This window comes from Hyla sarda, chromosome 13, assembly GCF_029499605.1.
Source record: "Hyla sarda isolate aHylSar1 chromosome 13, aHylSar1.hap1, whole genome shotgun sequence".
In the NCBI taxonomy this organism is placed as follows: domain Eukaryota; kingdom Metazoa; phylum Chordata; class Amphibia; order Anura; family Hylidae; genus Hyla; species Hyla sarda.
The window spans coordinates 7390400-7405555 of NC_079201.1; the positions used below are offsets into that span (position 1 = coordinate 7390400).

Below are 15156 nucleotides of genomic sequence, written 5' to 3' on the forward strand. Positions count from 1 at the left end.
TAGAGAGCGCCTATGCAGGATCACTGGACATATATGAGCCTAACCTAAGATGATGCTTTTAACAGTATTGCACAAAAAAAGCACAGGGGAATCCAACGTGAAAGTGCCCTGTAGTTATCTGTTGGTAGACTGTGTCGTTTGTATTACTAAACTAGTACTCAATAGCACACCATTTAGATGATGTGTCCAGAATTACAATTTTCTAATTGACACTCTTTTTTTCTCTCAGGACATGCCTTAAAATGCAGAACACATCCTGCACAGAGGATAGGATTCAGCATGCACTGGAGAGGTGTCTACACGGGCTCTGTGAGAAAATCGAATCTCCCTCCTCCTCGTGGACAGGTAAGATCTCTGATAGGAGACAGTCAACATTAAGTGAATTATCCATTGTTTTTTTTTAAATGATGGTGCTGGGGCAAGGGGAAAGTAGAAAAAAACTGCACTTTATTAGTCAGAAGTACTAAGGAAATAATACAGTTCTTAGAGCTTCTACTCAGCTTTCTCTTAAAGATAAGTGTATTTTATGAAAAGATCTCACAGCTACACATGATGTAATATTTACATCACTGTGAAAGTCTCTGCTACATCTCTGAAAAATAAAGTTTGTTCTCTTCTAAGAAACAGAGCCACTCTCGTTTATAGGCTGTGTTGTAGCTCAGCGCCATTCACTAAAAGGGGTACTCCGCCCCTTGTCATCTTATCCCCTAACCAAAGCATAGGGGATAAGATGTCTGAACGATCTCTCCTGCTGCACCCCCGTACATCAGCAGCCTGGAGCTATGTTTGCTCCATGGCTGATGACGGGTGATACAGGGGATGGGGTATCGTGATGTCACAACCTGCCTCCTCGTGAGGTCATGCCCCACCCCCTAAATGTAAGTCTATGGGAGGGGGCATGGCAGCTGTCGCTCCCCCTTCCATAGGCTTGGATTGAAGGGGCAGGGGGCATGAGGTCACAAGTGGGCGGGCCCGTAACGTCACGATAACCCATCCCCTGTATCGCCCATCATCAGTCACGGAGCAAACATAGCTCCAGGCTGCTGAAGTACGGGGGTGCAGTAGTAGAGATCGGGGAGGGGGGGTCCCCAGTGGTGGGACCCCTGTGGTCAGACATCTTATCCCCTATCCTTTGGATAGGGGATAAGATGTGTAGGGGTAGAGTACCTCTTTAAATAACAGACAAAGCCCAAAAGTGATGATAATGCTTGTTCCAAACCTTAGACATCTCTAAAGTACAGTTCCAGCTAAATTTTACACCAATAATATAATATACATGCTAAGGGTATATCCACATAGGGCAGATATAAAGCACATTTCCATGTGAAACTGGTGGCATCTTATAGTATCAGCAAAATAGAAACATATCAGTTCTGAATACTATCAATAGTCCTTGTCCCTATCTTATATGAAGGATAGGCTTATGCCTATCCCATGCATGATTAAACCCCTTCACTGTAATTGCAGCTACTACTTCCACAGGAAGGCCATTCTCTCAGTAAAGTAATACTTCCTTAAATTACTGCAGAAACCGTTGTCCCTGCAATTTAAAACCATGTCCCCTTGTGGTAGTTTTTCTTCTTTTAAAGGGGTACTACACTGGCCAGTGTTTGGAACATTTAGTTCCGTCAAGCCACGTCCCCTCAATGCAAGTGTATGGGAGTGCATGGCGTCCTCCTCGCCCCTCCCATAGACTTCCATTGAGGAGGCGTGGCCGACACCCGCAGCGCGCACACAGCGTACAGAACTAAATGTTCCGAATGTTGGCCAGTGGAGTACCCCTTTAAATATGCTCTCCTCTTTCACCATGTTAATTTATGTATTTAAAAGTTTCTATCATATCCTCTCTGTCTTGTCTTTCCTCCAAGCTATACATGTTAAGGTCCTTTAATTTTCGCTTTTTTCTCCTTACCTTTTAAAAATCATAACCCTTTCAATTTTACACCTAATAATCTATATTATGGTTTATTTTTTGCGCCACCAATTCTACTTTGCAGGGACATTAGTCATTTTACCCATAAATCCATGGCGAAACAGAAAAAAAAAATTATTGTGCGACAAAATTGAAGAAAAAACTTTATTCTGTAGGTCCATACGGTTAAAATGATACCCTACATATATAGGTTTGATTATGTCATATTTCTGGAAAAAATCATAACTACATGCAGGAAAATTTATATGTTTAAAAATGTCCTCTTCTGACCCTATAACTTTTTTTATTTTCATCGCTTTTTAATAATTTTTTAATGGTATAAAAAGTGACCATAAATACACTATTTTGGACCTTGGAATTTTTTTACGTGCACGCCATTGACCGTGCGGTTTAATTAACTATGTATTTTCATAGTTCGGACATTTACACACGTGGCGATACCACATGTTTATTTTTATTTACACAGTTTTTTTTATGGGTAAAGGGGGGTGATTCAAACTTATTAGGGAAGGGGTTAAATCACATTTATTAACACTTTTTTTCACAGTTTTTTTGCAGTGTTAGAGCCCCCATAGGGGGCTATAACACTGCACACACTGATCTTTTACACTGATCACTGGCATGTATTAACACTGATGCACTGGCATGCCATTGATCAGTGTTATCAGCACTTGACTGCTCCTGCCTGGATCTCAGCCACGAAGCAGTCATCTGCCGATCGGACACAGAGTAGGCAGGTAGGGATCCTCTTGGTGTCCTGTAAGCTGTTCTGGACGCCGCAATTTCCTTGCGGCTGTCCCGAACAGCCCGACTGAGCTGCCGGGTTACTTTCAGTTCCACTTCAGACGCGGCGGTCAGCTTTGATCGCTGCGTCTGAAGGGTTAATACAGGGCATCACCGCGATCGTTGATGTCCTGTATTAGCCGCGGGTCCCGGTCGTTGATGGCCACAGGGACTGACCCGATATGACGCAGGGTCCGCATTATATCGTGGGAGTCAGCGCAGGATGTAAATATACGTCCTACGTCATTAAGGCGTTAACCTTTCCTGGTAAGTTTTAACCTGTAGTCCATGTATTAGCTTAGTAGCTCTTCTCTGAACTCTATCCAAAATATCTATATCCTTCTGGAGACAAGGTTATAATGCAGCAGGAAATGCTAGAAGAATGCTTGGGTGTATAGGGAGAGGTATAAGCTGTAGAAAGAGGGAAGTTCTCAAGCCACTGTACAGAACACAGGCGAGACCTCACTTGGAGTAATGTGCGCAGTACTGGAGACTTATAACTTATATGATTTATAACATTGTCTGCCTAAATCTCATCTCATGTAAATCTCATCCACAGCATGATAATTTCTGCTGTTAATGTACTTCAAATTTACTGTGGCTTTTCCTCAACCTGTTGACCCTCATCCAAATCTGCAACTGCAATCTTGAAATACAAGAAATATTTTTGAACACTAAAGGACTTTTTTCAGTGTTTTATAAAAAATATGGTGCTAGGGCAAGGAGAAAGTAGAAAACCCTATACTTTCCAGGCTCCGGTCCCCAACAAACTATTTACCCTTGTCCAGTCCCCCAGTCTCCTCTCTCTTTCCTTCCTGCTTCTGAGATGAGAGCTTGATGCAGGACCTGATGGCTCAGCGAATTACTGGTTTTAGTGATGTCCCGTCTCCGCCAGTGGTAGGAGAGGGTTCTGTACCAAATGCTTGTCTCCAAAGCAGTAAGAAGAAAGAAGACCAGGGGAACGCATTGGAGGTGAACAGGAGATGCTGGGGATAAGAGCGAGATGAGTATGTTTTTTTTTTTCTTCCAATTTTCCCCTTCCCTAGCACCAAATTAGTTTTAATAGAACACTGGATGCCACCTTTATTTGCAAAAATGTTTCCTAAATTTTGAATGCAGTTAATCTGTAGCATTTCCTGTCACATCTGGACTAACTGAGCCTTCCATGATTGTGTTCAATTAATAAATAATATACGGTAAGATCCACAAGTTCCCCTTAGTGGTGACTGCAGACAGTGTGCTCACCCGTGGCCTTCATTAGCATAATAATGAAGGAGGCAGGGCCGACGGGGGAATATGAAGGAGACAGGGAGCTCGGCCATCTGGCTCCCAGTCTCCATTGCACACAGGGGTGCATTAGGAATAAAACTATTAACAAGCATAATGCAGCACCTAACCAATGGATTTCAGTGACTAACCCCCTCATTTACAGCTCTTCACCCACACTATAACCTAGGTGTCACATTCTCTTTAATCTGCAATAAAGTTAATAAATTCAAACACACTGTTATCTTGTAGCTGGACTTTGCCTCAACTACTGGAGTTTAGAGGAGCTGGTAAATCGTGAGCCTGCAAATCACATTATCCTGGCAGAGAAAATCCTAGACAGGACAAGAGAGGTGAGAACAAATCTTTGAGTTATACTAATTATAACATTGGCCATGGGGTATTCATGTCTGTTCCAACCTGATCTACTGTACTGTAACTCAATATATCTGTAGTGTAATACTGAATGTCTAACTATATCAAGAGCCCTCATAGAAATTCACAATGTCGTATAATACTATAAAGTACAATAAGTAGGCTGAGGTTTGAAAACTGCATTCTCAGGCTACCTACAGCACACAAGGGCTATGTGAGCTATATACACCAACTTTACAAAAGAAGAGGGTGACACTGCACTAAGAGGGTAAGATCACTAGTTACATCTTCTGGAGGATAAGGTGACCAAAGAATTCGAAATTTAACATTTTATAACAAAGAAAAACTTTTTTGTGTTTGCTTATTTTTTGCTTTTGATTACTTTATGAATGAAAACACTCACATGCGATTTATGTGCACATAAATAGAAAAAAGAGGCTCCCAATGAGGCCCACACATATGAATAGCACTTTACTAACAGAAACATTTTACCCTTTTTGTGACCTTCAAACTGGCCAAGCTCATCTATGTGTGAATGTGTTCTGAATGGGTAACAAGGTGTTAGCTGTTACCATACTCCTCCAGCAGCAGCTTATTTCCCCTAAGAACAAAAGATCTGGCATTTTGAAATCCAATTGTCTAACCATTCCTTCCCGAAATCTGCCACATGAGGAGAATCTTAAGGCCACCATACACATTGGCTGGTGTGCGGATACCACTGTAATCAACAGAATGAGCCAACATTCATATAATGTGTATCATACGGTCACATGATGACACCATACCACAGTGGTTCTTAACCATGTTGGAGGTACTGAACCCCACCAGTTTCATATGCGCATTCACCGAACCCCTCTTAATTGGAAAAATAAAATATGATTTTTTCAAATTCAAAATATAGGAGGTATATATTTAAGTATATATTTATACATAGGTGCACAAAATGATCAAAAGAACAAAACATTAAGAACAAAGAGCAAAACCATGAAAACATGATTTTCACACAAAAACAAAAACATAATGAATATTTACTGCAAATCAGTGTGACTTCTGCTATTGTCTTTCAGAGACCAGTTCAGAAATGCGCGGCTTTACCTTGCAAGTGCCACTCTCATGTCATTTTTCGCAACAATAGCAGTGTACCCCCACATTAGGCAGGCAGTGTTCCCCCACATTAGGCAGGCAGTGTTCCCCCACATTAGGCAGGCAGTGTTCCCCCACATTAGGCAGGCAGTGTTCCCCCACATTAGGCAGGCAGTGTTCCCCCACATTAGGCAGGCAGAGTTCCCCCACATTAGGCAGGCAGAGTTCCCCCACATTAGGCAGGCAGAGTTCCCCCACATTAGGCAGGCAGTGTTCACCCACATTAGGCAGGCAGTGTTCCTCCACATTAGGCAGGCAGTGCTCCCCCACATTATGCAGGCAGTGTTCCCCCACATTAGGCAGACAGAGTTCCCCCACATTAGGCAGTGTTCCCCACATTAGGCAGGCAGTGTTCCCCCACATTAGGCAGGCAGTGTTCCCCCACATTAGGCAGGCAGTGTTCCCCCACATTAAGTAGGCCAGTGGTCTTCAACCTACGGACCTCCAGATGTTGCAAAACTACAACTCCCAGCATGCCCGGACAGCCAATGGCTGTCCAGGCATGCTGGGAGTTGTAGTTTTGCAACATCTGGAGGTCCACAGGTTGAAAACCACTGATGTAGGCAGTGTTCCCCCACAGACATACAGCCTCCAGCCATATACAGTGTATGCCTGTGTACTGCCCACTTCAGTGCTCCGACCACCGCTACGGCTATAGCAGTAGGTCTCGGGACCGGTGGTTAGAGCACCGAAGATGACGTGCCGCTGGTCACTTACCAAGCTGGCCAGCGCGCGTCTTCCTCCTTCTCTATCCTCCGGTCCTCGCCGCCTTCGTTTCCATGGGCGCACGCACGGGACGTCAGTGACATCCCGGCGTGTGCTATGTACCGGCGGCCCTGCGTTTTTAAACTTAACGTGGGTCCACAAAGAGTTAATAGTGATGGGGGGAAATGCCCCGTCGCTACAGCTCGGGGCCCCAAGCAATTGCTTGGTTTGCCTGTCCTGTTGCGACCTTCCCCGCCGAACCCCCGGGACTGACTCACCGAACCCCTGGGGTTCGATCGAACCCAGGTTAAGAACCACTGCCATAGCATAAATAAGTAACATAACAATGACATAGCTGACATATGCAGTCACTTGCTGATTACCAGGACCCAAAGACCTTCTAAAAAACCTGTCTTTACAATAATACTGTCTTCTATATACAAGAATATAACTACTATAATACTGCCTCCTATATATAAGAATATAACTACTATAATACTGCCTCCTATATATAAGAATATAACTATTAGAATACTGCTCCTATATACAAGAATATAACTACTATAATACTGCTCCTATATACAAGAATATAACTACTATAATACTCCTCCTATATACAAGAATATAACTACTATAATACTGCTCCTATATTCAAGAATATAACTATTATAATACTGACTCCTATATACAAGAATATAACTACTATAATACTGCTCCTATATACAAGAATATAACTACTATAATACTGCTCCTATATACAAGAATATAACTACTATAATACTGCTCCTATATACAAGAATATAACTACTATAATACTGCTCCTATATACAAGAATATAACTACTATAATACTGCACCTATAAACAAGAATATAACTACTATAATACTGCTCCTATATACAAGAATATAACTACTATAATACTCCTCCTATATACAAGAATATAACTATTATAATACTGTCTCCTATATACAATAACAACTACTACTAATTATGCTTCTATGTAGAAGAATATAACTACTAAATAACTGCCCTTATGTAGAGTAAACTACTATAAGGGTATGTTCACACTTTGGATTATGAACGGAATCTCCGATTCCATTCTGGTGTCCGCCGCCGCAATACTTCGGCGGTAGGACTGCGCGGCACTGCGCCGTCACCATTGACAGCTATGCAGTGTTCACGGACTTCCACGCAAAAAATGAACATGTTCTTTCTTTGCGCTGAACAATTTCAGTGGCGGAATTGTCCGCCGCTGAAATTCCGCAGTGTGAACGGGTCTCACGGAAACCCATTCACACTGATGTGTATGTTCACAGCACGTAATTCCATTCGCGGAAATTCCGCTCACAGAATTCCGCAGGAATTTCGTAGTGTGAACATACCCTTATACTGATAAAGTATTTTTGTTATTATGTATACCTGGTCACGTTTAGTCTGTCCTGTTTATGTCTTGTTTAGAATTCTCTATCGCTGTTCCCACCTGCTTCTGTGAGTCTTGAATCTTGACCCGTTCAAAACCTGTCTAGAGAAAAAGTTGTTTAGTTGCCCATTTCAACCAATCAGATGGCTTCCTTCATTTTTCAGAGGCCCTTTTAAAAATGAAAGAAGCCGTCTGATTGGTTGATATGGGCAACTCAGCAACTTTTCATCTGGACAGGTTTTGATAAATCTCCATAGTGTCTGTCTTCAGTCTAGCCCTGTTCATCCCCTGCATCGCTGGATATTATCTCCCCATATATAATTCCAAGTTTACCTGTCTTGTTTACCATATTCTCATATCTGCCGTTTATCTTGTTTTGGTTCTTCGGCTATATTCCTGTTACCATGTTTCCCTGATGTCTGTTGTGTGCTACTTTGTATTCCTGCTGTAATTTTGTATTCTGGTTTATTGATTTTGTCCCTGACTTGTACAGTCCTTGTTTATTATGTTGACCATGTCGCCCCTGCACCTTAGTTAGTGAAGGGACTGGTTCCAAGTTGTGAGCTGCCATGTAGGGCAGTTCACCAAGTAGGCAGAGAGGTTTCTGAGATAAGCTTAGGACAAGAATATAACTGCAATAATAGTGTTATCATAATAAACCTGCCTTGTAGTGGTTACAGTCTATTATACTTTAAGGTACATGTAGTCACTGTAAAGTACAGGTCAGGTGTAGTTTTTCCCCTGAGGTTTATGGGAACCTTCAGTCACTGAAGAAAACGCCCTCTCTAACATCTGTTCTGTGAATGGAAGTTGGAGGGGAAGAGCCATTGCTTCCTGAGTTTACTCTCTAGTCCAAGTCCTGGCTGGTAACAATGAGCCCACAGGACAAACAAGCAGGAAGAAGTTTTGAGTTCCCAAACTTCACAATCATAACAACCAACACAGAGCTCATTAATCAGGACAGGTGACATGAATTATCCCCCCGGGGTCATCATGTGACATGTACCTACACAATAGACCATTGCAGTCAATGGATTTATTTACTCTATTATTACTGCTTGTTTACATGAATTGTCATTTTCAGCTGTATCACAAAGTAAACTTCACGCTGTCAGTATCAAACATACAAGGCTTTACGGAAACAGGACAGACATGTCACACCTCTGTATGTACAAGAAATATTGGCCTTTCACACAGCTCTAGAAATCTAAAAGATACACAGTTAGATTGTGCAAGTTTACATACTTCTGAACATCTGAAATTCTATTTATTTATTGACTTTTTTTTATACTAAATAAGTGAAGCCACGTCACTCTCTGAGTAGTAAAGTGGTCCCAAGTAGGAGTCCCAATCCTTAATGCAGTATAATAAAGACTTGGAACACTGTTTTCAGTAAACACATCAGTGTGGAATTTATTAAGCAATCCAAACAAGGTAACGTTTCGCTCCAATGAGGACCTTCCTCAGAGCAGATTGCTGCGGAGGCTGTGTATGGAAGTAGAACTGCGCATAGACGTGCAGAGGGCAAGTGGATAGGCGACCTGTAGTCGCTGGAGGTACAGGTCGCCTATCTACTTGCCTTCTGCACAGCTATGCGCCGTTCTACTTCTTCCACGCACAGCCTCCGCAGCAATCCGGTCTGAAGAAGGTTCTCATTGGACAGAAACGTTACCTTGTTTGGATTGCTTAATAAATTCCACACTGACGTGTTTAGTGAAAACGGTGTACCAAGTCTTTACTTTTTTTAATACTAAATTACAAATTATTTAACTTTTTTTGCAAAGGCTTTGTAGAACTCATTTAATATCATATAGTGTTTTCCATTATTCATAGTTTTCAATGTGGCACTCACAACACTCAGAACAGTCATAGTATTATGGTCTCTAAGTACCTTTGGATATCCCATGCATCCATAATACCACTTCCTGAAATCTATGGTTATTTTTTGCAGGCCCAGGAAAAATGCGAGTACGAGCTTCTTACACCTCTTGCATTGATGTTTCATTTTGCGGTTCTCTTGGTAAGTGATGAGTATACAATGTAATACTGGCATATTGAACAGAATAGATGTTCAAGTGGTGCCACCTACTGGTCACAAGGTGAAAGTAAATTCATAATAGCAAAAATAAAAATAAATAAATGCAAATAAAAAAATAAAAAAAAACAAAAAAAGGGAAGACATAAAATTAACAAAAATTAAGAGAGCAAGTGACAAATATGTCTTTTTATGCCACAATATTGTTACTATGAAGAAAAATCAATGGTCTAAGAAAGGGGTCCTCAACCTACGGCCCGCGGGCCACATGCGGTCCGCCGAGGACATTTATCCTGCCCGGCGCTGCCTGGGACATCCCTGTGTCCTGAAAGATGTTTTCGGGACACAGGGATGCGCTCTTGGAGGCGCAAAAACGCAAGGGCCGCCGGGAAGGTGGCGCACGCAGCGACGTTACTGACGTCCCGTGCCTGCGCCCATAGCAACGGAGCGCGGAGTAGTGGAGCAGTGACAAGGACGTACGCTGGCCAGCTTGGTAAGTGTTACCAGCGGCACGTCAGCTTTGGTGCTCCAACCACCGCTCCTTCTGTCCCGGGACTTACGGCTATGTCCGCACCGGAGGAGCGGTGGTCGGAGCACTGAAGTGGGGCAGAACACAGGCATACAGACTCCAGCCATACACTGTATGGCTGGAGGCTGTATGTCTGTGGGGGTACTGTACTGGGCACCTAATGTGGGGAACTATACTGCACCTAATTTGGGGGAGCTATCTATACTGCACCTAATGTGGGGGAAGTATACTGCACCTAATGTGGGGGAACTATACTGCATCTAATGTGGGGGAACTATACTGCACCTAATGTGGGGGAACTATATTGCACCTAATGTGGATGAACATACTGCACCTAATGTGGGGGAACTGTACTGCACCTAATGTGGGGGAACTGTACTGCACCTAATGTGGGGGAACTGTACTGCACCTAATGTGGGGGAACTGTACTGCACCTAATGTGGGGGAACTGTACTGCAACCAATGTGGGGGAATTGTACTGCACCTAATGTGGGAGAATTGTACTGCACCTAATGTGGGAGAATTGTACTGCACCTAATGTGGGGGAACTATACTGCACCTAATGTGGGGGAACTGTACTGCACCTAATGTGGGGGAACTGTACTGCACCTAATGTGGGGGAACTGTACTGCACCTAATGTGGGGGAATTGTACTGCACCTAATGTGGGGGAATTGTACTGCACCTAATGTGGGAGAATTGTACTGCACCTAATGTGGGGGAACTGTGCTGCGTACTTAAAGGGGTAGTCCACTAATAAGATATATAAGTGTACATAGGAATTTGTTCATGTTTTTTTTATCTATAGTCCGGCCCTCCAACGGTCTGAGGGACCGTGAACTGGCCCCCCCCCCCCATTTAAAAAGTTTGAGGACCCCTGGTCTAAGAAATATTTTACAATGCAGCAATCTCTCATTTTGCCAGGACAAATTTCATGTATGCAATATTATAAATTAATATGGTCAAAGATGTAACAGTGTTGTGTCCCTTTGCCTATTGACACTGTAGGCCCCCTGGATTCCTGAGGAGTATGATCTTCTATCTAAAGCCTTTGAGACATTTCATGCATTCCTTACTTGGCCAGCTCCATATTGTGACATTTACCAGGAGATTCTAAGTTTTATAAGTGAAGAGCAAAAAGTTCCAGGTACTATTGCAATATTGCCACATCCATTTGTTTTTATTTAGCAGCTATCCTTTGTGAGTTCAATTATGTTGTTTCTTTTGGCAGGAATCACCTACCAGCGCCTAGTAAGAGCAGAGCAAGGTCTACTGACTAAATCGTCCATTCCCAGCATTGTGTAAGTAAAGTACAGTAAACTCTGTAAAGGAAATAAAAAATTTAAATGTCGACTGTTTTTGTCTTGTGTTAGTATCATCAGTAATTTTTAAATTTTCGAGTCTTTTCTGTCTTTGCTAATATAATTTGCTAATATTTTTATTCTTGTTTCTCTTTTTTATTAATATTTTTTAATTTATTTATTTTGACTCCTATTGTTCTTTGACTATCATCTTACATATACTGTAATATGAACATGGCATATATATTGCTTATGAGCTACTGTCAGGCATTACTGGCTTAGATTTATCAGGCCAAGAAGCAAAGAACAGAATGTTATTTTAAGGTCTTAAAACATTTTTTTATTCCTCTAGGACGGTGCTCTTGGTGAACCCTGCAGAGCTACCCAAGGAGTTTGTATCAGTCGCCGACCGTCTGTGCAACACAGAGCAAACTGCACAAAACACTTACATTTCTCTCATCCAGCATTTGTATCAAGCCAACCTTGGACCATCCCCCCAAATCACACTCATAAAGGATAAACTCAAGGTAGTTTATTTAAATAAAAAAAAAGTTAATAATTGCCGACAGCATGATAGTTTACCCAGAACCACTCATAGCAATGTGACATTATTACTAGTTGATCTTGTATTTGATGATGTCATGACTCATGAGTTTTTTATTTTTAAGTCTAAGACAGAGGAGCAACTTGAAACAATCTTTGCTGATTTGTCCGAGACTGTAGAACAAGTAGCCAATAGCAGTGACATAGAAAAAAATAGAGAGTGGCTGAAGAATAAGCTGCGGGAGACTGGGGAACAAGCTGGTTTTCTAGGGGACAAAACAGGTGAGAAATTCTGAGTTTCCGTTAAGTCTGTTCTAATGCACCATGGATGCTTTCAGTAAAACAGTAAGTCTGGGCTTGGCTGAATATGTGATCTTTACCCTACTGGAAACCGTACAAGCTTATGGGTGGAGGGGAACACTGATCTGATCATATGTTTGACAAAGGTTTTTTGAAGAGAATATAAAACATTTTCTCATTAGAGGCGCAGTGATTTTCTAAAATGTAGTGTGAGGAGGCAAGGCAAGGAAATTCACTGTAAAAATTGGTGGTGAGGGATTGTTATTGAACATTTAGAGGAACATACCACCTACATGATATTAGTATATTACTTAATGTGTCTGATGTGTAAAGGGGTATTCCGCCCCTAGACATCTTATCCCCTATCCAAAGGATCGGGGATAAGATGTCAGATCGCCTCGGTCCCGCTGCTGGGGACCCCCGGGATCCCCGCTGCGGCACTGCGCTATCATTACAGCACAGAGCGAGTTCGCTCTGTGCGGGGGACGGAGCAGCGTGACGTCATGGCGCTGCCCCTCGTGACATCACGGCCCGTCCCCTTAATGCAAGTCTATGGGAGGGGGCGTGACGACCGCCATGCCCCCTCCCATAGACTTGTATCGAAAGGGGCGTGTCGTGATGTCACGAGGGGCGGAGCCGTGACGTAACAATGCTCCGGCCCCTGTACTGCCCATCATTACGTGCAGAGCGAACTCGCTCTGCGCAGTAATGATAGCGGGGTGCTGCAGCAGCGATCCCCGGGGTCCCTAGCAGCGGGACCCCGGCGATCTGACATCTTATCCCCTATCCTTTGGATAGGGGATAAGATGTCTAGGGGCGGAATACCCCTTTAAGAGTACAGGTTGTGTGCTTTCTGTGGGGACAAGAATTTTTTTTTGTAGGTAGGCCTGTTTGAAGAATAAAATTAAAGGGGTTATCCAGGTTTTAACAACTTTTAACAGCCTATGTAACAGATTGGTTATCCGATCTCCATACGTCATTAAGCTGTCTCTATGGGGGACATTTATCACTGTTGCTTTGATAAGCGAGTTCTGTAGTAATTTATTTTTTTTTGCTTTGGTTTTGCTTATGTGTGACATAGTTATCATACTATCACAGGAGTTTGATAAATTTGGCTCCCATAAGCAAAAAAAACAAACATAAATAACTTTGGAATACCATATGTAGCACACAAGACACCCCAAAAATGTATATTTGCTTATTATATTTTTCCCACTTTTTTCCCACTAAATGTACTAACCCATTTTTTGTGTTTTTTTTTTTTTTCATTCTCATTTCAGATCTGTGTATTCAGAGGACTACTTCAGATTTGGTGAACTACGATGACCAACGGTTTTATGCTTTAATATTAATAAAATGGTTAATGAGGTCTTTTGGGGGGGGGGGGCGTGAGTGTTTTTTGGAATAAGTTTTTTAAACATGTTTTTTTTTTCTTTCTTTATGAGCTTAGTAGTGGAACCCGTCTTATAGACGGAGTCCATTACTAAGCCAGAGCTTAGCATTAGCCCCAAAAACAGCTAGTGCCAACCCCCAGTTATTACTCCGGTACCCACCGTCACAGGGGTGTCGGGAAGAGCCGGTAGCAACAGGCTCGGAGCCTCAAAAATGGCGCTCTTGGGCCTAGGCAGTAACAGGCTGGGGAGGGCAAGTAACAATGGTCCTTGCTCACCCTGGTAATGTCAGGCTGTTGCTGCTTGGTTGGTATCTGGCTTAGAGTAATAATAGGGGGAACCACTCGTGTATTTTTTTATGATTTATTTATGAAAAAAACTTAACGGAGTAGTCCAGTCTTGAAAAACTTATCCCCTATCCTAAGGATAGGGGATAAGTTTCAGATGGGGGGGGGGGGGGTCTGACCGCTGGGGCACCCCGCAATCTCCTGTACAGGGCCCCGGCAGCCCACGGGAAGGGGGCGTGTTGACCACCGCATGAAGCATCGGCCGACACACGCCCTCAATACAGCACTATGGCAGAGCCAAAGATTGCCAAAGGCAGCGCTCCGGCTTTGCCATAGAGTTGTATTAAAGGGGCGTGTCAGCTGCCGCTTTGTGCGGTGGTCAACTCGCCCCCTTCTCGTGGGCTGCTGGGGCCCTGTACAGGAGATCGCGGGGTGCCCCAGCGGTCAGACCACCCCATCTGAACGTATCCCCTATCCTTAGGATAGGGAATACGTTTTTCAGGAATGGACTACTCCTTTAAAGGGTTCCCTGTATTTTTATTCTCAACCAGATACGAACAAAGCAGCAGCAGCCTGACGTTACCAGGGTGGATAACCATTGTTCTTGGCCTCCGCCAGCCTAAATAACACCAGCCTGTTACCGCCTAGGCCCAGGAGTGCCATTTTTGATGCTCTGGGCCTGTTGGTACCGTCTCTTCCCGGCACCCCTGTGGCGGTGGGTATCGGGGTAATAGGAGGGTTAGTGCTAACTGTTTTTGAGGCTAATGTTAAGCTTGGCTTAGTAATGGTCTCTACTAAGCCTGTAAAGTAAATAAAAAAAAAAAACACAACATGTTTAATAAACTTTAATTCCAAAAAACACTCCCCCATAAATCCTCATTAACCATTTTATTAACATTAAACAAGAAAACCGCTAATTATCGACGTAGTCCAACGAATCCGAAGTAGTTCATATGATACACAGATCTGAAATGATTAGTAAAAAAACCTGGAAAATAGGTTAGTACATTTATGGCGCTCTCCCCTGGGGAGAAAGCCGATAAAGCCATGTTTACAAACAGGGAGCCTCCAGCTGTTGCTAAACTCCAACCCCCATAATTTCCAGACAGCCTTTGACTGTCTGGGATTTATGGGAGTTGTGATTTA

General features: G+C 42.9%; 2 protein-coding genes across 7 annotated transcripts in view; one reads left to right on the plus strand and one right to left on the minus strand.

Annotated features, from left to right (window-relative positions):
• Positions 1 to 15156, minus strand: part of NTN1 (netrin 1) — a 362388-nt gene that overhangs the window by 237715 nt on the left and 109517 nt on the right. The gene's annotated exons all lie outside the window — the stretch shown is intronic.
• The window catches only part of PIK3R5 (phosphoinositide-3-kinase regulatory subunit 5), a 107030-nt gene that overhangs the window by 68191 nt on the left and 23683 nt on the right, over positions 1 to 15156 (plus strand). For both annotated transcript variants that reach the window (XM_056549671.1, XM_056549672.1), the window contains exons 2-8: positions 230 to 345; positions 4235 to 4335; positions 9577 to 9645; positions 11197 to 11335; positions 11420 to 11489; positions 11842 to 12016; positions 12158 to 12314. In XM_056549671.1, the coding sequence (XP_056405646.1) occupies positions 243 to 345; positions 4235 to 4335; positions 9577 to 9645; positions 11197 to 11335; positions 11420 to 11489; positions 11842 to 12016; positions 12158 to 12314 (814 nt within the window). In that variant the 5' untranslated portion in view covers positions 230 to 242. The remainder of the gene's footprint in view (positions 1 to 229; positions 346 to 4234; positions 4336 to 9576; positions 9646 to 11196; positions 11336 to 11419; positions 11490 to 11841; positions 12017 to 12157; positions 12315 to 15156) is intronic.